This window comes from Rhincodon typus, chromosome 17, assembly GCF_021869965.1.
Source record: "Rhincodon typus isolate 14 chromosome 17, sRhiTyp1.1, whole genome shotgun sequence".
Classification (NCBI taxonomy): domain Eukaryota; kingdom Metazoa; phylum Chordata; class Chondrichthyes; order Orectolobiformes; family Rhincodontidae; genus Rhincodon; species Rhincodon typus.
In genome coordinates, this window is record NC_063348.1 from 25765790 (window position 1) to 25788299 (window position 22510).

General features: G+C 41.1%; 1 protein-coding gene across 1 annotated transcript in view; it reads left to right on the forward strand.

Moving 5' to 3' along the window:
- LOC109914917 (ecotropic viral integration site 5 ortholog-like) overlaps positions 1 to 22510 on the forward strand; it is a 136176-nt gene that overhangs the window by 87196 nt on the left and 26470 nt on the right. Inside the window, exon 13 of the mRNA XM_020514527.2 lies at positions 13147 to 13299. Coding sequence (XP_020370116.2) covers positions 13147 to 13299 — 153 coding nt within the window. The remainder of the gene's footprint in view (positions 1 to 13146; positions 13300 to 22510) is intronic.

Here is a 22510-nt window from a genome sequence, read left to right on the forward strand (position 1 = left end):
GGTCTAGGCCCGAAACGTCAGCCTTCCTGCTCCTCTGATGCTGCTTGGCCTGCTGTGTTCATCCAGCTCCACACCTTGTTATCTCAGATTCTCCAGCATCTGCAGTTCGCACTATCTCTATGAAGAGGGAAGCACAGTTAATGGCAGAATTTAATAGTCCTTACTTGGGAATGGCCAGTGATGGTACTTAATGGTTTGGAAGGCAAAATATTGGGGAATGAAAGTTGGGAAGTAAGTTAACGGTGGATTAAAGCCAGATGATGTTTCCCAACAGTATGTGGCAGGAACTTATTTTCAGTGCATTCATGCATATTCATTAAAATACAGGGTTGTCAGATTAAATTGTACTTTATGGTTAAGACAGGAACAAACAAAAAAACATTCCTTCTGATTCACCACTTGTTAAAGCTGGTAGCTTAGAAGAGGCAAGGTAGTTTTCTGGTGGATTTTGAGTGAGGAGGAGCTGCTTTTCTTTTATGGGAATCTTTTCTTGACCAGGGGAGAGGAGGCTGAATTATTGTATTGAGCTTGGGTGTTGGCTCTCCAGGCATGTCGGGAAGGAAGGTAAAATAATAATGGTGCTAAAACAGGATATGGGAGGCAGAGGGAATGAGCTGAACAACATAGTGAAGATTAATCCCTCTGGAAGATAAATCAAGCATGATAGAAGGGAGATCAAAGGTTCTTTAATACAGATCAGCGGTGCATTTAGGGGAGTTGAAGATAACCAAGGGCAGTTCAGGGGTGATTGAGAGAGGCTCAAGGATGACAATTGGCAAGTCAAAGGTTCCAGTGTATAGGTCTAAGGTGCTGGAGGCTAGCTTGATGTGATGGGGAGCAGCTCTAACTTAAAAGAATAGTTGATCGAGGATGATTGTGGGTGCTCAATGGCCACAAAAGGCAAGGCAATGATGATGGGTGAAGGTCAAAGATGACTGAGGGAGGGTGCAGGGTGATGGCTTGCAGCTCCAGTCTGAGTGGGAGCATCCAAAGATATAAATACTGTAACTGTGAAAAATGGACAGAAACCAGTTTGAGGAGGGAGTTGACCACAGAGGAGAGGATGGAGACCAGGATGTGTCGGCATTGAGCAGCATTGGGCTCCCCATTAGTCCACAGTCCCCAAATCACAAAGGAGAGTAAAATTGACTGCACTGACCAGACCTCTGCTGGCCTCTGTTTGTATTTCACAGGATGGAGGAAGACAGGATGGGCCTGTGTACCCAGTGCTTTTTGATGCCATGGCAGAGAATTGGAACTAGGAGAGTATGGTGCAGCTCAATTCGATTCCAGCCTTGTCAGACTGTGTGGAGTTAGCACATTCTTCCTGTGTTTGCGTGGGTATCCTCTGGGTGCTCTGCTTTCCTCCTACAATCCAAATATGTGCAGACTAGATGGATTAGCCATGGGAAACGTTGGGCCACGCTAATAGGGTAGGTGAATGGGTCTGGGTGGGATGCTGTTCGGAGGGTCAGTGTGGACTTGATGGACCAACTAGCCTGCGTCCAAACTGTAGGGATTCTGGGATTCTATGATTCTAATGGCCAGAAGGATAATCAGGTGTGGTAGCAGAGGGTCAGGCACCTCAAGATGTTAGTCACCATGGGCAGTGCAATGCCGAACAATAGCACATAACTGAATATATTGCAGGCAACTTGACTGCCTCTGAAATTTACAAACAATGTCAAAGCTGACTAAGGATGCTGCGATAGTCGAACACTGACCTATACCAGCTTCTGCAGCTAGACTTATTACCCATCAGAATGGAAGGCTATGCCAAAAGTCTTGAATGGCTACGCCATCAACTCATCCTAAGGCTTCACAGATGATGTGTGGTATCTACTAGTCAGCCACACATGTCTGAAATGGAATTCACAGAGTCCCAAAGTGAATAATTGTTGCACCTGATATTAGTCAACAACCTAGAGTAATGTTCACCGGTTCCTCTCTGATTGGAATTTAAAGGACAAACTGGTCTTGTGTCCCTTCAGGCAGAGGGACTGGAACAAATATGGATGAATAACTTTATGTTGAACTGATATGTGAGATTGAAGATGTTCAACTTCCTCTATCTTTAAAGTATAGCTCAGCATGAAAATTTTTTATATGTTGTGGTCTTACTAAATTATATCAGAATTCCTGTGGCAAAAGCAGAAGATGCATAATAGAATCATAGAATCCCTACAGTATGGAATCAGACCGTTTTGCTTATTGAGTCCACACCAACCCTCTGAAGAGCATCTCACTCAGACGCACACCCATCCCTGCAACCCTGCTAATCACCTAGCTTGCACATCTTTGCACTGTGGGAGGAAACCCATGCAGACATGGAGAGAATGTGCAAACTCCACACTGATAGTCAGCCGAGGGTAGAATCGAGCCAGGGTCCCTGGCACCGTGAGGTGCCAGAGCTACCCCAAACACACGAAAGCTAAATTTCATCTGACATAGAGTATTATAAATTTCATTTTGCACTGGTTTTATTTGAACTGTGAGAAACTGTGTGTATCATTTTTATCACATATCCTGTATTAAGCCTATGTGTTTACTGATTGTAACCATATCCTGTTTAAGCACAGCAGTTAACATTCTGAGGTTTGACCAGATAAGTGCATATTTAATTGTGAAGCTAAGTGCTAAATTACAAATTTACATTTGTTTGTAATTGTATAATATATGTTCATAGCATAGGAAAACTTGTTTGAGATGGCTGTACATTGAAGTCACAATGAGGATGTAAATCTAAAAGCTCAAAAATTAATTTTTTTTTGTTTGTGGTGCTAGAATGTTATGGGTGAATAGCAGCTATAGAAGCAGTCCAGCAGGTGGTTACCACATATAGTATGCAATGTTTTAGAAAATTAAAGACATTTCTACAGCCAACTGGGCAACATTGTAGAATTCTAGGGACAGAATTTTATGATTGGAAGTCAGACAACTGCCCCTGTCACTGCGGCATAAAATTGGGCATCTTCATATCATGTCTGGATCCCAATGTTATTACCCAGTTGGAATAATACAGAAGGTGAGCATGCCTTCCAATAAGATCAATTAAGGAGTATTTTGAGACAAATAACAACCCTGTTACTCATGACTTTTTTTACTGGTTGCACAGGCTTCACAGTGGGGATTCAGGGATCAACTCAGCAGCACAAAGGGTGGAACGTGTGGGCAGAGGTGAAGAAGGCAACATTGGAGGCTGCAGTTGAAACTACGTGAAATAAGAGGAAACCAGTCTAAATTCACTTTGTGCACAATTCTTAAGGGAAGCCATTGAAGTGTTCATCTTGAAGGGAGCAATTTGGAAGATGGGCTCTAGTCATGGAGGCACTGTTATGGGGTAGGCTGACGAGAGTGTCACAGGCAATAGGTAGTCCACACAGGTGGGTGCTCTTCAAGTGAGGATGATAGAAGAGGGATAGAGGAGAGGAGGACAGCTGCCCGGGCCATCTACTTGAGCAACATAGTGACACTGAAGGTCCAGAGAAGTACAGAGGGGTACAATCAGTTGCACCTAAGGAGGAGCTTATTCTTTACACACCTTCCACTGAATATTGGACATCAAGCACCTGCTGCCTTATGCATGACAAGAATAGCCCATTCTTTGCATGGGTCTCAGCATCCTCCTGGTCTCCCACACAACTCTGAGAACAAAGTCCTGGACTATTACAACCTCTGTCACTAGGCCCAAACTTGAGTAGTGCTCAAAGTAGTTTGTGCGTCAGTTCAGCCGGCATGCCTATACCTATCAAGGTATAAGTATCTGAGATGGTGGAAAGTATGGAGTACATTTGGATAATGCATCCTCTGAGATTCCCATCTCTTCTTCAGATGTCAGCGACAATCCCTCCAGGCTGGTGGCCACACTGTCTGGATCTCTCTAATCTTCAAGTCATGAAGTATTACAGCACAAAAAGTAGCCCATTGAGTCCATGCCAGTCATCATGCACCTATCTGCTGTAATCCCATTTTCCACCTCTTTGTCAATAGCCTTGTGTGCTGTGCATTTCAGATATTCATCCAAATACCTTTTAAATGTTATAATAGTTCCCATTCCTACTGTCGTTTCAGACAGTTCCAGATACCCACCACCCTCTGAGTGAAAAAAATTTTCCTTAAGTACCTTTGAAGCCTCCTGCCCCCTATCTTTAAATCTATATGCTCTAGTAATTGACCCCTGTACTAGGGGGAAATGTTTAGTCCTATTGACCCTATCTATGCCCCTCATAATTTTGTTGATCTCAATCAGGCTGCTGCTCCAAGGAAAACAGCCCTAACCTACGTAGCCTCTCTTCATAACTGAAATGCTCCAGACAAGGCGACATCCTGGTGAAACACCTCTCTACCATCTCCAGGCAATCATGTCCTTCTTATACCGTGGGACCCAGAACTGAACATGATAATAAAGCTGTGACCCAACCCATGTCCTAGACAGCTACATCATAACCTCCCAGTTCTTGTATTATATACTTGACTAATAAAGGCAAGTATTCCATATGACACCTTCTCCCTCTTTGAGTGTCCAGAGCCAGGATGTCTTTCTCCACCTTTATTAGAATGGTCAGATTTGGCAGTACCAAAAACTCCTTGTCCTCTTGTGTGTTGTGAGCATAAAGTCATGGAAAGACAATGGGACAATGCTGAGTTCCATTTGTTGAGTGGTCCCACAAGTCTTTATGCTTTTCCATTCCATGTTCCTTTGGATATTCTGTATCTTTAGCCTTTCCAACCTCCATCCACCAACCCCCTCAAAACCTAGCTGCTCACATTCCCTCAGCGGAAGCTCTTTCCCTGTTTCTCTTTTGCCTCCCACTCCAAGTTCCTCTGCAGCCCAGAGGAGATAACATGAACTTGAGCACCAGGCAAGCAACTCTCTTGATCCTGGCCACAGAGAGAAGTGTCTGTTACCCTGACTATACTATCAGCGATTACAACTACATTTCTCTTTTCTCTCCCCCAGCCCCTTGAATTGCTTCCCTGTACCAAAGTGCTACAGTCAGTTTGTTTATTGTCCCTATACCCCAACCCAGGGAGTAAGAATCTCAAACCTGTTAGACAAGCTCAAGGGCTGAGGCTCCTTCAACATAACCTTCTGGATCTCTCTACTGTCTCACTTGTAGTCGCACCCTCCTGTCCCTGACCACTGACCGATTTTGAGGTAGCTAGTCTAAGGGGTGTGACTACCTCCTGAAATACAGCTTCCAGGTAACTCTTCCCCCTCCCTGACATATCACAGTGTTCGAAGCCAGATCATTAACTCTGAGCAGGAGTACCTGAGAAGCCAACACTTGCTAGAGATGTGGTCACAATGAATCACAGTGGAGCCCACCAATTCCCACGTCATGCAGGTATAACAACTCCTGGTCTTGCATCTCTGTTTTATTTACTTAGTTCTTAATTTTATTTAATTCTCTGCTAACCTTTTAGTTTTTGATCTACAACATATTGCTATTCGCCTTTAATCAGAAAGCACCTTATATTAGATAGTCAAATTAGCAGCTATTACCAACCTGTACCCTTACAGTTTTCCTGTAATGTCACTCTTTATTTTGTGCTGGGCCCTGAATCCTGGGCTTCAATTTATTCTGTTAAAAGACCTTATATGAGGCAAAAAGGCAAAAAGCACCTCTTCCCCCTTTGCACAGAATTCCCATGCTGTTCCAAAATCCAAGAAATATATACTTACTCGGGCTGTGCCTCGCTGTAGACATTACCACTCGTTTCTGGTGATGAAAAGCTTACTGATTGTGCACTTTCCACAGACCTTTTAAATTGAATTGAGCTAATCTGAGATGATTCATGCTGGTTTTGAGCTTCAATAATAACCAACACCTTTTGAGGTCCTATTCAGGTGGTTGACAGATAACTGTCCCTTGTCCAGATGAGTTGTCTATTTTGTTAACCTTTTTACTGAATTTTAAACTTTTTTCTGAAAAAAGAAAAAGAAATGAAACATTTACCAGTTCTCTTCCCACAGTACTCCAAAATCCCAAAAAATATATACTCACTGAGGCTGTGCCTCACTTTAGACATAACCTCTCATTCCTGGTCATGAAAAGTTCCTAATTGCGTGCTTTCACCAGACCTTCTCATATCTTACCCCTATTATTTTCAACCTGACCATTGTCTCTCTACTGCAGCTGTATGCTTACCAGGATGTGTTTGGTGAGGGAGCACATAATGCTTGCTTCTGTTCTTCAGGCATTCTTTGATGAGATAACAACATTACAGAAATATGGTAGTAATCGAGCCCTACTAGTCTATGAATCACAAAGGTGTAAATGTTTTATTTAATCACTAATGTTTTTTTCTCTTTTGTATTACTATCCAGAATAGGCTTCTGTAATGAGCTCAAACATAACTCATTTATTTGCCACCTATTCTTACCGTAAGCAGCAAAACTAGTTAACAAGGAATAAGAGTCGGCCACTTGGTCCTTTGAGCCTGTGCTACCATTCAATAATATCGTGGCTGATTGGGTTTTAAACTCCACTCTTCATTCCCTTGGTAATCAAGAATCTGTCTACCTTTGCCTTAAATATATTTAAAGTATCTGCATCCAAAGACATTTGATCCTCTGAGAGAAAAAGTATTTCCTCATCTGTCTTAAATGGGCAATCCACCTGGTCAAGTCCCCTCAGGATCTTGTGTTTCAATTAAGTTACCTCTGGCTCTTCTAAACTCCACAGGTTCCAGGTCTAGCCTTTCCTCATTAGGCAATTTGCTCATTCCAGGTATTAGTCTAGTAAATCTTCTCCGAACTGCTTTCAATGATTGAACGTTCTTCCATCAGTCCAGTGACCTGTGCTGAACTCCAGATGTGGTGTTACCACTGCTTGTATAATTGAAGCACAACCTCCCTACTTTTGTGTTGAATTCCCCTCACTCTAAAATATACAATGCTGTCATCTTTCCTGATTACTTGCTTCAACTACATATTAAATTTCTACAATATGTGCATGAGGACTCCCAGATGTCTCTGTATCTCAAAGCTCTGCAACCTCTCACTACTTAGATATTATGCGTGTTTTTTATTCTTTCTGCCAAAATGGGCACTTTGCCATTTGCAAATGCCAGATCCTTCCCCACTCATTTGACCTATGTGTATCCCTTGGTGGTAGACTCCTTATGTCCTCTTCACAGTGCACTTTCCTAGCTATCTTTATGTCAACAGCAAGTGTAGCTACCATTCATCCAGATCATTTATGTAAATTGTAAACAATGAGACCCCAGCACTAACCCCTGTCACATACCACTCATGACCGCCTGAAAAAGATCCATTTATTCCTACTGCATGCTTCCTGTTAAGACCATAAAGTGTAGGAACAGCAGTAGGCCATTCAGCCCATCAGTCCTGCTCTGCCATTCAATGAGATCATGACTGATCTGATAATAGTCTTCCATCTCTTCATGGACTACTGCAAATGCCTTGAGACATCTTCAGTATAAATGAAGTTTTGATTGTCAGTTGCGACAAAAATGGAAGTCATTACCCCACATTGTTTGGGAAGCAGCAGTGATTTTAGACAAATTGGTTAGTTATTGAGTGACAAGAAGGTGGCCTCAGTGTCATAATCATCAAAATCTTCCTGGCATATTGAACCCTTGATTAATTGTTAAGAGGATCTCCGAGGCAGAAGACATGGTTCCCAGTGAATTTTTCTGGAGAGATATATGCGGACATTGATATACCTTAAACTTCTTGCAAGCAAGTAATTCTCTGCCACTGATCTAGCCTGTAGAAAAAATTGTCCAAGGGCAGGATGATACCAGCTAATGCCATCAGAATTCTCGCCATCCCACCTCATTTTCATCTATAGCCAAACCTGGTACCAGAAGTTACAAATGCTCACAAATTCATCTTGGTGAACAGAAAATTAGTGTGGGTTAACTCAGCATTCAGATTTTCCTTTTTAGATTCTAACAATTTTGGCAGTGTGTGATTTACTTTGTTGATTTGTGCATGTCTAGACAAAGCTAAGCACAACAACTCTGTTGACCTGAATGGTGAAAATCTTTCTGTCTGCAGGAAACGAAATCTGACAGTTTAGCTGTGCCGTTTGAATAGCAGGAAATCTCTGTTAAAAAGCAATAGAATCAGGAGTTTCAAGCTGTAATAATAATGCAGTACAGACTAATTTAATCTGACTCCCAAATACTGAGAAGGCAATTAATTGCATTTCCCTTTTCATGTTAGCTTGAAATTTATAGCTAAAATGTGGCATTGTTAAACCAGTATCTAAAACAAAACTGATTAAAAGATTTTGTCAAATACAGACTTTATCAAAATGAAAACAGAAAAGCTATTTTCAAAAAACTGGATTTACAAGCTGATTTTATGATTTATTTAAACTGTGCAAAAAACTGACTTTTTATCCTCTCTTAATTTCCCCTCCCCTCTTGAAGGAGTTGAAAATCTTCTTGAAGAACAATTCCAGGTTTACTAGATTAATTTAAAACGCCAAAAGAATCTTTGCTATACAACAATCACAGGCAATAATGATGAAATAGGTATCCTGAACAAGTACAGGCATTATTATACACAATGTAAGCTTCTATATTTTAACTCAATCCAACAAATTTAACCCAGTTTAATCTTCTGACTGTTGCATTCACTCTGATAAGCTTTTAAACATGGACTCTGGAAGGCAGTTGCTCTTTATTCTGGATTTGGCTGCACAGGTCACAGCTCAGGTTTATAATTGTAATTTCACCATCCAAGTAAAAGTGTCACTGACAGGCATAGACCACAGATATATGTAGACACACCCTTGGCATCTATTTCATAGCTAGACTTCTTGTTTTACAGAGCTACATTACCCTTCCCAATTCTCCAGAACTCTGATATTTCTCTATCTCTCTCTCAACATAAAGTATTGAGTTCTTTCGTTAACCAGAGAAGAACAAATGCCTGCAGCCTCCAAGTCAACTTTCTTCTCACGTACTTATGTTTTAAAATCCAAAACCAACCAATTTTCATTTAAAGCATAGCTCCCCATGTAGCAATTATCTCCATAGCAACAACAAGGTTTTCTTGCTTCTAAAAGACTCTCATCTAGGTCAACAGAGCAAGTATTGTTTGGAAGCACACACAACTCTCCTAGCTGGTTCAAAATTCCAAACATTATTTGTAATCATACACAGTTTTGTTTTATTGTGAAGGATTTTGATAGGGTAAATAAAGAATGACTATTGCCTCTATTTAATGAATCATTCGCAAGCATTCAAGAATTTAAAAAAGTGAGGAAAATGGTTGTTTTAAAAAATTACATTGGGGTTGTTGCAATATGAAATATTTAGCTGCAGAATAATTAGAGAGAGAGGGAGATTGTATTGGATCTATTAAGGAAAAAATCAGATAAGTAGTCAAAATAGGCTACATACAGATTTGTGAGTAAGGCATGAAGCAATAGAATTAATTTTGGATTGAATTGGCATTATGGCGAAAACAGACTCCTTCTGTGCAACAAAGTAGTTTGACAATGTGTAGTTGTATAAAAATAATGCAAGGTGTCAACTGAAGAAAGCAGTTGAACTGAAGGCATAAATAAACATTTAGAACTATGATAGGACATTCGTTCAGTTGCTACTGGTGTAAAATCGCATGAGAAAATCTGCACAAGTAATGGGGGATCTCACTCGCCACCACCCTTCTGAAAATAAGTTTAAGTTCAGTTAAATGATAATATTATTTACTTAGGTCTTCTGCATTAGATCTGAAGATGGATTCCAACAGGCAATAACTACTACCGTGCATTTGATTTTGGCCTTCTGGAATACCTGCCATACCATTTCCCAATTATATGACTCAGCTGTTTCAGTATAACTCCTTCCATATCACCATTAATCTTTCCATAAAGAATTATTTCCTGACTCTTTATCCTAACTTTGGCTTGTGTAATCCTGAACCTGCCCCCCATTATATTTCTGCCGTGCATGATTTGAAAGTATATACGCAGAAATGGCAGTACTTGTGGGGCAGAGGCAACAAAACTGTGCATACTAATTAAGCAATTCTAGGAATTGGCCTTAGCATAATAAAGGGCACAGAATTGCTTTTATTAGAACAGTAGATTCTGTACTTGGTGTCATAAATTTCTGTTGATAATGCTAAATAAATTTAAGCATTTTCTTTTCACTATATGTTATATATAATCATATTTGTTGAGTATTGCTGGGAAAAAGAGACATGTGGTAGCAAGAGTGCCAAATTTGAAAGGGAACAACAATTTATACTGCAGGAGATGAGGAAGTTGATGGATGGGCAAGTAGACTCTGGCTAACGTGTTGCCATGGAGAATGCTCACTGGAACAGTTAATCCCCAAGCTTTTTAAATTCAAATCAGACAATAGTGGTTACTCAAGCTTTTGTTTAATTGATAAAACTGCAATGTGTTGACATGTTCTTTCTTTTTGCAAAGGTCAGAGCCCAGTGTGTGGATATGTTCAGTTTCTAGCGAGCCTAAGTGAGCTACATTTTATCAGCCAGGCTTGCAATGTAAATTAAATTGGCTACTGAATTAGCACTAGCACAAAAAGGAATGGGCTTAAGGCCGTCATGTTTTGGTCCTGAAACATCTCCAATCTCCTCCAATAACCTTGGAAGAGAAAGGTGCCTCACAAATTTGAGCAATAGGTGAAATTCAGCATTTCACACTGCTATCAAACAATATCAGGACAAGTGGTATTCCCCACTCGAGTCGTAAGAGTTATACAGCACGATAACAGACCTTTTGGTCTAACTAGTCCGTGCCGACCAGATATCCTAAACTGATCTAGTCCCATTTGGCCCATATCCCTTCCTATTCATATACCCATCCAGATGCGTTTTAAATGTTGTAATTGTACCTGCCTCCACCACTTCCTGTGGCAGCTTGTTCCATATATGCAGCACCCTCTGTGTGAAAAAGTTGCCCTTCAGATTCTTTTTAAATCTTTCCTCTCTCACCTTACACCTATGCCCTCTAGTTTTGGACTCTCCCACCCTAGGAAAAAGACCTTGGCTATTCACTCCATCCATGCCCCTCATGATTTTATAAACCTCCAAAAGGTCACCTGTCAACCTCCAACACGCCAAGGAGAAAGCTCCTGCCTATTCAACCTCTCCCTATAGCTGAAACTGTCCAATCTCAGCAACTGCCTTGTAAATCTTTTCTGAACCCTTTAAAGTTTAATAACATCTTTCCTGTAGCTGGGAGACCAGAATTGAACACAGTATGCCAGAAGTAACGTTACCAGTGTTTTGTACTGCTGCAACATGACATCGCAACTGCTATACTCAGAGCACTGACCGATGAAGGCAATTGTGCCAAACATCTCCTTCACCATCCTGTCTACCTGTGACTGCACTTCCAAGGAACTATGCACCTGCATCCCTAGGTCTTTTTGTTCAGCAACACTCCCCAGGGCCCTACCATTACATGTATAATTTCTGCCCTGATTTGCCTTACTAAAATGCAACACCTCATTTATCTAAATTAGACTCCATCTGTCCCTCCTTGACCCATTGGCCCATCTGATCAAGGTCCTGGATCAAGATCAAGGAACTTTCTCCACTGTTCCCTACACCACCAATTTTGGTGTCATCTACAGATCTACTAACCATACCTCCTATATTCACATCCAAATCATTTATATAAATGACAAAAAGCAGTGAACCTAGCTCCAATCCTTGCGGCACACCACTAGTCGCAGGCCTCCAATCCAAAAACAACCCTCTGCCACCAACTTTTGTTCCTACCTTCAAGCCAATTTTGTGTCCTGTTGGCTAGCTACACCTGGATTCCATCTGATCTAACCTTACTAACCGCTCCACCATGTGGAACCTTGTTGAACACTTTGCTAAGTCCATATAGACAACTTCTACTGCTCTGCCCTCATCAATCTTCTTTGTCACCTCTTCAAAAGACATAATCAAGTTAGTGAGACACAATTTCACATGCCTTGGCTTTCCAAATGCATGTAAATCCTGTTCCTCAGAATCCCCTCTGAAAACTCACCCACCACTGACATCAATTTCACCGGTCTATAGTTCCTTGGCTTTTCTTTCTCACCTTTCTTAAATAATGACACCAATTAGCCACCCCCCAGTCTTCCGCCACCTCACCTGTAACTGTCGATGATACAAATATCTCAGCAAGGGTCCCAGCCAATCACTTCCCTAGTTTCCCACAAAGTTCTGGGATACACCTCATCAGGCCCTGGGGATTTATCTACCTTTGTGCACTTCCTGTTCTGTAATATGGATACTTTCCAAGACATCACTGTTTATTCCGCCAAGTTCCCTAGCTTCCATGTCCTCCTTCACAATAAATATTGACGTGAAATATTCATTTAGTATCTCACCCATCTCCTGTTGTTCCATATTTATTGATTACTGAAGGTGGTCAAGCCAAAAACATTCTTTCTAGTTCACAAATGAGTTATGTAGTATATGAATTTTATTGTTGATGTGATGCCAGCTATGTTGGCTCTATGTTCCAACAATTGATAGATCGTATCAAACAGAACGGCTCCTCAGCTTTTTGCACCAGGCAAAGGGTTGACAATTCAATCAGCCTATGCTTGCAAATCTCGGAATATAGAGTTCAACATTAGATGTGAGTTCACAATTAGACAGAACCTATTTAAAAATTCCTATTTTACTAAAAATTACAGCATCTGAGTACCAATCAGATCAACAGTCACCCTTGCTGTGTGCTTCATTTCAGCCTGATGGAAGACACATGACCATATGCAAGGTCCTGACCTTTGAAAGCATTAAGAATAGACTGCATCTTACCATATTTTGGCTGTGTCAATTTGTTAAGTTTCATAGCGATTTCTACTGTGAAGCCTAGTGCTACCATCCGAAACTCTTCTCATTAACTACCGGCCACATCCCCATTGCATCTGTGTAATTTCACATTTATCCACATCATCCTTCTTCTGCCATGCATTTGGCTACTCATTAAATTTGTCCAAATCACACTAAAGCATTGTCTTCTCATAAATATAAATTGTTGTTCCTTTTCAGATTTTGTATTTAAATTCAGTTCTATCCTGATTAGTGAAAATTAAAAAGCTACTCCAGTATGTTTCTTTTTTCAGCCAGTGAAGTTCCATATTTGTTCAGTTAGAATTGAAGAAGCAATTTTTTTTACCCAGAGCACCTGATGAAAATGTCATTAGAAGATCTCCGAGAATTCCTTCAGGAAATTATGTCAAAAAACTTTCAATATGATGATGATGTTGTTATTGAACAACTGGAAAAATCCATGGTGGAGCTCAGGAAATTGAAGCTTGAACTTCCTCCACCAGGTATGTATCAATTCTACAAGAGTTTAGCTTATTCATCTCTTAACATTCATCTTAATTTTAAGTTTCAAAAGTTATTTGCAAAATGGAATAAGTTCAGGTTTTTTTTTCAAGAAACATTTTATTTCAATTTTTTAATTAACACAAGATTTTGCCACTTTACCTTCCACTGAAGAGTTCATTTTTCTTCTTTGCTTTGGTGCAACTATTAACCATACATCACTTCCTATCTCAAGAGAAAAGTTAATATCCTAAACTACAGGTTTCTCCTGGAAGATTAATTTCAGGCAGTGTTCCTTCTCTCACTTAAATAATTAAAGGATGGCCTCCAGTACTGCTAGACACTAGCCAAGATGGAGATCGTCATATGAGCAATTTGGGGAATTGACATGCCACATCTTCCATTTTTCAGTGGTTTACAGAAGAAGTTTAGTTTTCTGCCTGTACTTTGAGGCAAGTTAAAACAGTTAGAATAGAAATGTAGTAACAGTTGACCTTAAGCTTAAAAGTCTAAGAATCTTGCTTTAAATATTTATACTAAAGTGTACATTTAATGGGTATTCATCACCCTTTTCAAGTTTAATATGGACTTAGACAATATGTGAAAGTGAGAAACTGATTGCAAAGTTGTTGCTGAGTTATTGTAAAGTGGCTGCTAAAACCAATACCAGTAATGTAATAATAAGCAGATATATGAAATAATAATAGCAATAAATTCCCACTTTAGTGTAAATTACATGCATGGTATATCTAAGTATTAACAAATCAATTGCCTTACTTAAGTAGCTTTTCATCTATTAAGTCCCTTCCCCTTTTCTGTGTTCAGGTTTCATCCTGCTAGCTTCTGGTTTTCAGGCACATTATGGGCAACTGAATTTCTCGTAAGATTTCAGAATTTTTGTGTTTTCAGTATCACTTGCAACAAATTGTCAGTTTATTATTAGAATCTCTCATGCTTGGTAACTGTAGATTATATTCTGGTTATATTCTAAAAGATGAAAGGATTTATTGAAATTTTGATGGTGTTTTCAGGATCATATTCTGTGATTTGGTCCATTTTTCAATAATAATTGCAAATAAGTAGCCTTAACAACAATGTTACATGATCACGCTGCGGAAGATTTTTACGATTTATTTGCATGACCTCCTGCCTTTAATCACCCTGCCTAATAAAATTTTTCTTCATCTCTAATATTTTTATTACTAATAATTTAGTGCTCAACAAAAGTTTTAAATTTTTAATGTATTCATGATTTTGCTCCTGAATTGTTCACGAGGTGATATTTTTTAATTCCTGCACCCTCTACGACAGTCTGGTGAATTGACAACTTGGGGTCATATGACAGTTTTAAAACTGCATTTCCTAACTGGCACAACATGACGAGTGCTATCCCACAGGGTTCTTTGGGCCTTCCATGTATTATCATAGCATAGCAGTAGCCATTTAGCCCATTGAGTCTGTACTTCCACCATTTGGTGAGACCATGGAGCATTAATTATTTACTAACAATTTAGGTGATGATGGAATACAGAAAGAACCATAGGCAAAAGTTTGTAGAAGACTCCATGAGAGCTAGCATTGCAGTATGAATGAAAGTATAAAACTAAAATAAGATATTGATAGATTACATGACTGAGCAGCCTTTGGAAAGCTCAGGAAAGCCATACAATTCAAATTTAATCCTGAATGTCCACTAAATTACAAGAACTCAGGGATAAATTGGAGCTAAATGGTTCAAAACTGAGTCTAATGGACAGCAACATCCCATGGTGGCCCCTTTCCACTCTAACTTGATCACGTGAGGTTTACCTATTTACTGCAGACTGATTGGGAGGCAGTGGTCTAGTGGTATTATCGTGGCACGGTGGCTCTGTGTTAACACTGCTGCCTCAGAGCGCCAGGGACCCGGGTTCAATTCCACCCTCAGGCAACTGTCTGTGTCTGCACGGGTTTCCTCCGGGGGCTCCGGTTTCCTCCCACAGTCCAAAGATGTGCAGGGTAGGTGGATTGGCTACGCTAAATTGCTCATAGTGCCCAGGGGTGTTTAGGTTAGGTGGGTTAGACAAGGGAAATGCAGGGGTAGGGGAATGGGTCTGGGTGGGATGTTCTTCGGAAGGGCGGTGTGGACTTGTTGGGCCAGATGGCCTGTTTCCACACTGTAGGGATTCTATGATCTTGTATGATGTATACACTCCTGCACACTTTAGTGGAGTGGACTGTCATATTTCCCGCCACACTTTAGTGGAGTGGACTGTCGTATTTCCCGCCACATAATGATCAAATTGCACCCAAAGGGTGAAATATTATTTCACAAGTAGCAATGGGTGCTGGATCAATTCTTAGTTTAGACCTGAGATTGATACATTTATGTTAACCAAAGGTCTTAAGGGTGATGGGGAAAGGTGGGTGTGTAGCAAGGTCATAGGTCCTCCACAGTTTCATTGAATGACAGAACAAACTTTAGGAATGCCTATACCTCTTCACCATTACTGCTACATTTTTTGTTTTGGATTGCTCAGTTTATTTAAGCGTGTCACTTATTTAAATTTTTTTATTTTGAAGAACATAGAACAGTACAGCACAGTACAGGCCCTTTAGCCCACGATGTTGTGCCAACCTATTATCCTACCCAAAGGTCAAACTACCCTGCATACCCTACATTTTACTATCATCAATGTGCCTATCCAAGAGTCGCTTAAATGTCCCAAATGTATCTGACTCTACTACCACCATTGGCAGTGCATTCCACGTACCCATCACTCTGTGTAAAGAACCTACCACTGACATCTCCCCTATACCTTCCTCCAATCACCTTAAAATTATGCCCCCTTGTAATACTCATTTCTGCCCTGTGAAAAGGTCTCTGGGTATCCACTCTATCTATGCCTGTCATTGTCTTGTACACCTCTATCAAGTCACCTCTCATCCTTCTTCGCTGTAATGAGAAAAGCCCGAGCTCCCTCAACCTTTCCTCATAAGACCTGCCCTCCAGTCCAGGCAGCATCCTGGTAAGTCTCCTCTGCACCCTCTCTAAAGCTTCCACATCCTTCCTATAATGAGGCGACCAGAACTGAATACAATATTCCAAGTGTGGTCTAACCAGAGTTTTATAGAGCTGCAGCATAACTTCGCAGCTCTTAAACTCAATTCCCCTGCCAATGAAAGCCAACACACCAGATGCCTTCTTAACAACCCTACCAACTTGGGTAGCAATTTTGAGGGATCTATGGACGATAGAACTGGACCCCAAGATCCCTCTGTTCCTCCACACTGCCAAGAATCCTGCCATTATTCCTGTATTCTGCATTCAAATTCAACCTTCCAAAATGAATCACTTCACACTTTTCCATCTGCCACTTCTTTGCCCAGCTCTGCATCCTGTCAATGTCCCGTAGCGACCTACAACAGCCGTCCGCACTATCCACAGCTCCACCAACCTTCGTGTCATCAGCAAAATTACTAAGCCACCCTTCCACTTCCTCATCCAAGACATTTATAAAGATCACAAAGACCAGGGGTCCCAGAACGGATCCCTGCCAAACACCACTGGTCACCAAGCTCCAGGCTGAATACTTTCCGTCTGCTACCACCCTCTGTCTTCTATTGGACAGCCAGTTTTGTATCCAGACAGCCAAATTTCCCTGAATCCCATGCCTCCTTACTTTCTGAATGAGCCTACCATGGGGAACCTTATCAAATGCCTTTCTAAAATACATGTACACCACGTCCACTGCTCAACCTTCATCATTGTGTTTTGTCACATCTTCAAAGAATTCAATAAGGCTTGTGAGGCATGACCAGCCCCTCTCAAAGCCATGCTGACTATTTCTAATCAAACCGTGCTTTTCCAAATACTCATAAATACTATCTCTCAGAATCCTCTCCAATAATTTTCCCACCACAGAAGTAAGACTGACCAGTCTGTAATTTCCAGGATTATCCCTATTCCCTTTCTTGAACAAGGGAATAATGTTTGCCATGCTCCAATCATCTGGTACTATTCCAGTGGACAGTAAGGACACAAAGATCATCACCAAAGGCACAGCAATCTCTTCCCTCGCTTCCCGTACTAACCTTGGGCATATCCCGTCTGGCCCAGGGGACTTATCTATCCTCATGTTTTCAAAATTACTAGCACATTCTCCTTCCTAACATATCATCCTGTTTCATGCTGTCCTCACAAATGTCAAGATCCCTCTCACTAGTGAATACTGAAGCAAAGTATTCATTCAGGACCTCCCATACCTCCTCCGACTCCGCGTATAAGTTCCCTCCACTATCCCTAATCAGCCCTACCCTCACTCTGGCCATCCTCTTGTTCCTCACATAAGTACAGAACGCCTTGGGATTTTCCTTAATCCTACCCACCAAGGCTTTTTCATACCCATTTCTCGCTCTCCTAAGTCCATTCTTCAGTTCCTTCCTGGCTACCTTGTTGACCTCTAGAGCCATGTCCTTGCTTCCTCAACCTTAAGTAAGCTTCCTTCTTCCTCTTGACTAGATGTTCCACATGTCTTGTCATTCAAGGTTTCTTCACCTTCCCATCCCTTCTTTGCCTCAGTAGGACAAACCTATCCAGTACCCGTAGCAAGTGCTCCCTAAACAACCTCCACATTTCTGTCATGCATTTCCCTGAGAGCATCTTTTCCCAATTTATGCTCTGCAGTTCTTGCCTAATAGCATTGTAACTCCCCATCCCTCAATTAAATACTTTCCCATACAGTCTGCTCCTATCCCTCTCCATGACTATAGTAAAGTTTAGGGAGTTGTGATCATTGTCACCAAAATGCTCTCCCACCGAGAGGTCTGACACCTGGCCTGGTTCGGTGCCAAACACCAAATCCAACATGGCCTCCCCTCTAGTTGGTTTGTCTAATGAGTCAGAAATCCTTCCTGGACACACATGAGAAAAACTGCTCCATCCAAACTATTTGCACTAAGGAGGTTCCGGTCTATATTAGGGAAGTTGAAGTCAACTATGACAACAACCCTATTGTTTCTGCACCTTTCCAAAATCTGCCTCTCAATCTGTTTTAGCTATTTAGTTGTGCATGCAATGTAACTTAAAGATCCAATTTGTGTGCAACCTGTTCAGGGACTTTCGGATACTGAATGCAGTTTAGAAGGAACATTGCTCCAGCTCCTGCTCATGTACTTGTCCTATTGAAGACTTTTAGGTGTCATCTACCACCTTGTGGTCAGTTTTGGATATTGCATCTGAAATGTTGGTAGCCAAGTCAGTCTTTGTGCTCCTGACCTTCTGATGCTTCTGTGTTATAAAAATTTCAAAAACGCCTTGTAACAAGGAGAAGGAATTAGTGTTCTAGATCGATGTTTTTTAACCAGAAATCAAAATATCACCCTGAAACAGTGACTCTGTTCCTCTCTCCATTTGCTGAGCGTTTCTAACATGTTGATATGGATTTTCTGTTGGCCTGAAAGTCATTATTCCAGAGTAGATAGGAATTGTGCATGGGGACCCTGCAGAATCCCCATTATAGCAAACTCTGAAGGAATTGTCCAAGAAATTGAAGATTCCGCTAGGCAATTCCCCTCTGCCTGGAACCCTCCAATAGTCTCTATTTAAATTGGACAATTTGAAGGGCTTCGAAATTATGTAAAATGGTTACTCAGGAAAAGTTGGATTTTTAAATAAATAGTCAAATTCCTGAATAACTATTCAACAGACCCCACATTTATCTCACACCTGGAACTATACTTCATGCCAGTGCCTGACGCCACTCCTGCCAGACATGACCTGACCTGAGTCAACATCTCATCCATCCCCCCCACACCAGATCCAGGCCCTAACTCTCCATCCCTCAGCCTTCCCCACTGCTGGATCTGACCAAAATTCTGTTGGACCTGACTCCTCGCCCACCCCTCGTCCAGAGTGGAGCCAACCTCACACCGACCGCTGCCAGATGAAACCTAATCTCATCTTTCCCCCCTCCAACAAACCCAACCCAAACACCACCCCACCAGCTGAACCTTACCTGATTTGATGTGAGCTGACTTCCACCGTCACTGGACGTGACCCTGACACCTGACACCCCCTCCTACTCCCCTCCCCCCACCCCCAATGGAGCCGACCAACCTGAAATCCCCAATGCCCCTTCTCCCCTACTGTAATGAGACTTGTACTGATTGACCTTCTCCTGCCAGACCCAAGCATCCTGCCCCACTGGACCAAATTCTGCCATTTTCTGACCTCCTCATGATTTTTAAACTTTGTTAAGTCTCCTTTTAGCCTTCTCCTCTCCAATGTAACCAGTCCCAATGTCCCCAATCTTTCCTCATATCTGAAGTGTCTCATCCCTGAGACTATTTCCATAAAGCTCTTCTGCATTCTCTTCAATGCATTTACATCCATCCTCTAGTGTGATGTTCAGGACTGTGTACAGTTGCTGAGGTCTGTCTAATGTCTTATCTTTCATCATTATAGCATTACGGCGTTATAATATCTTGTACTTTGTGTTCCTATTTATGAAGGTTAGAATTATTTATGCTTTATGCCACCTTTAATGACTTAAGTATATAAACATCCCATTCTCTCTGCTACTGCACACTCTTTAGAATAGTAATATTTATAACATCTCTCTGCATTCTTTGTACCAAAATGCATCACCTCACACCTGTCTGCATTGAACTTCATCTGCTAGCTATCCACCCATTCCACTGACATGTCAGTTTCCTTTTGAAGTTCTACACTGCCCTCCTCACAGTTCACAAATCTCCAAACATTTTGTCATTCGTAAACTTTGCAATTGTCCTCTACACCCCAGGATTCACATTGGCAAGGACGCTACAGTCAAGAAAGTACACCGATGCCTCTACTTCCTCAGAAGGTGAAGGAAATTCGGCATGTCCACAATGACTCGTATCAATTTTCATAGATGCAACATAGAAAGCATCCTACACGGATGCATCATTGGTATGGAAACTGCTCTGCCCAAGACCACAAGAAATTAGAGAGTTGTGAACATAGCCTAGTCCATCATGCAAACCAGCCTTCCTTCCATTGACTCTGCCTATAGTTCCTGCCTCAGGAAAGCAGCCAACATAATCAAAGACCCCTCCCACCCTGGTTATGCTCTCTTCCACCCATCCTTCCCATCGACAGAAGATATCAAAGTTTGAAAACACGTACCAACAGATTCAAGAACAACTTCATTCCTGCTGTTATCAGACTTATGAACAGACCTCTTGTGTATTACAGTTGATCTTTCTCTGTTCCTTCTGTGTAGCTGTAAAACTATATTCTGCATTCTATTCCATTACCTTGATGTACTTACGTAAGGTATGATTTGTCTGGCTAGCATGAAAAACAATACTTTTCACTGTATCCTGCTATATGTAACAATAATAAATCAAACCAAATCAATATCAAACACTGAGGAACTCCACTACATGCTTCCAGCCTGAAAAATGAAGAGAGTACAGATCAGATAAAATAGTGCGAGGATAGAGAGCAGTCATAAGATGAAATAACGGTAGAGAGAGAGCACAGACACCGGTATAACAGTGCAAGAGAGAGCAGAAAATGTATAAAACGGCAGAAGAGAGGGAGCAGGCACCAGATAGAACAGTGCAAATGAAAAAGAGGTGGACACCAAATAAAACAGAAGAGGGAGATCAGGGACCAGATAAAATAGCATAAGAGAGAGAATACACGTGAGATAAAACAAACATGAAGAGAGCCATGATGTGGAGCTACAAATGTTAGACTGGGGTGGACCAGGTCAGAAGTCACACAACACTAGATTATAGTCCAACAGGTTTATTTGAAATCACAAGCTTTCAAAGCGCTGTTTCTTTGTCAGGTGAAGTGAAGAGAAGCTCACAGGCATAGAATTTATAGGAAGAGAGATCAAAAGTTCGTACAAATGATATGAGTGGAGTGTCAACAGGCTGAATAACAAGTCTCTGCAGGTGATCAAAAGTGTCAGAAGGTGTGAGTAAAGTGGAGACAAACCAAATGGCTGGAACAACATAATTTGGTTTGTCTCCAGAACCATCATTTTTTTTTAATTTTTGTAATTGTCTCTCTGCCTCAATTAATCAGATCATAGGTCATCTCTTCACTTGCTGTTCAGCTGTTGACACTTTACTCACACCGTCTGACACTGTTGATCACCTGCAGAGACTTGCTATTCAGCCTGTTTACACTCTACTCACACCATTTGTACGATCTTTTGATCTCTCTGCCTATAAATTCTGTGCCTGTGTGCTTCTCCTCATTACAACTGACGAAGGAGCACCATTTTGAAAGCTTGTGATTTCAAATAAGTCTGTCGGACTATAAGCTGATGTCATGTGACATCTGAACATGATGCGGGGGAGGAGAGAGAGAGAGACAGACACAGCGGGCACCAGTTAAAACGGCCAGTTAAAAATGAGAGAGCGTGGACACAGATAAAATACTGTGAAAGAAAATGTGGGCATCAGATAAAACAACATGAGAATGTAGACACCAGATGAAACAGTGCAGAAGAGAGCAGGTGCCAGAAAAAACAGTGCAAGAGAGAGCAGACACCAGGTAATTGTGAACACCAGAGATTGTGAACAAGAGATAAAACTGTGCAAGAGAGAGTGAGAAAACATGGACAATGGATAAAACAGTGTGAAAGAGAGGAGACACCAGACAAAACAGTGCAAGACAGGGTGCGAACACCAGTTAAAACAGTGCATGAAAGAGAGTAAGAGAGCACAGATACTGGATAAAACAGTGCAAGAGAGTGCACAGACACCGGATAAAACAACGTGAGAGAGAGCACAGACGTTGGATAAAAGAATGCAAAAGGGAGAGAGCACATTCAGCAGATAAAATTGTGCAAGAGAAAGAGTGGACTCCAGATAAAACACCGTGAGTGAGGGAAAGCAGATAACAGATGGAACTGAATGAGCAGAGAGAGCAGACACCAGATGAATCAGCAGGAGAAGAGGAGAAAATAGTCCATGAGTGATATCACAGAAAAGTTGTGAATTGATTGATTGCTACTATTAGGAACTGAGTTTCAACTGTGGTAATTTTGAAAAATGAAATTTCTAAACTAGAACAGAGAAATAATAATTTACAGGCACAGGAGATTGAGCTGATTTATGAGTAAAGGTTAAGAATTTCTACTTTGTGTTAATCTCCAGTATAAGGCACAAGTATAAGGCTAAAGTAAGTTAAAGTAAATGAAGTGACTAACATTAAAGTAAATGTAT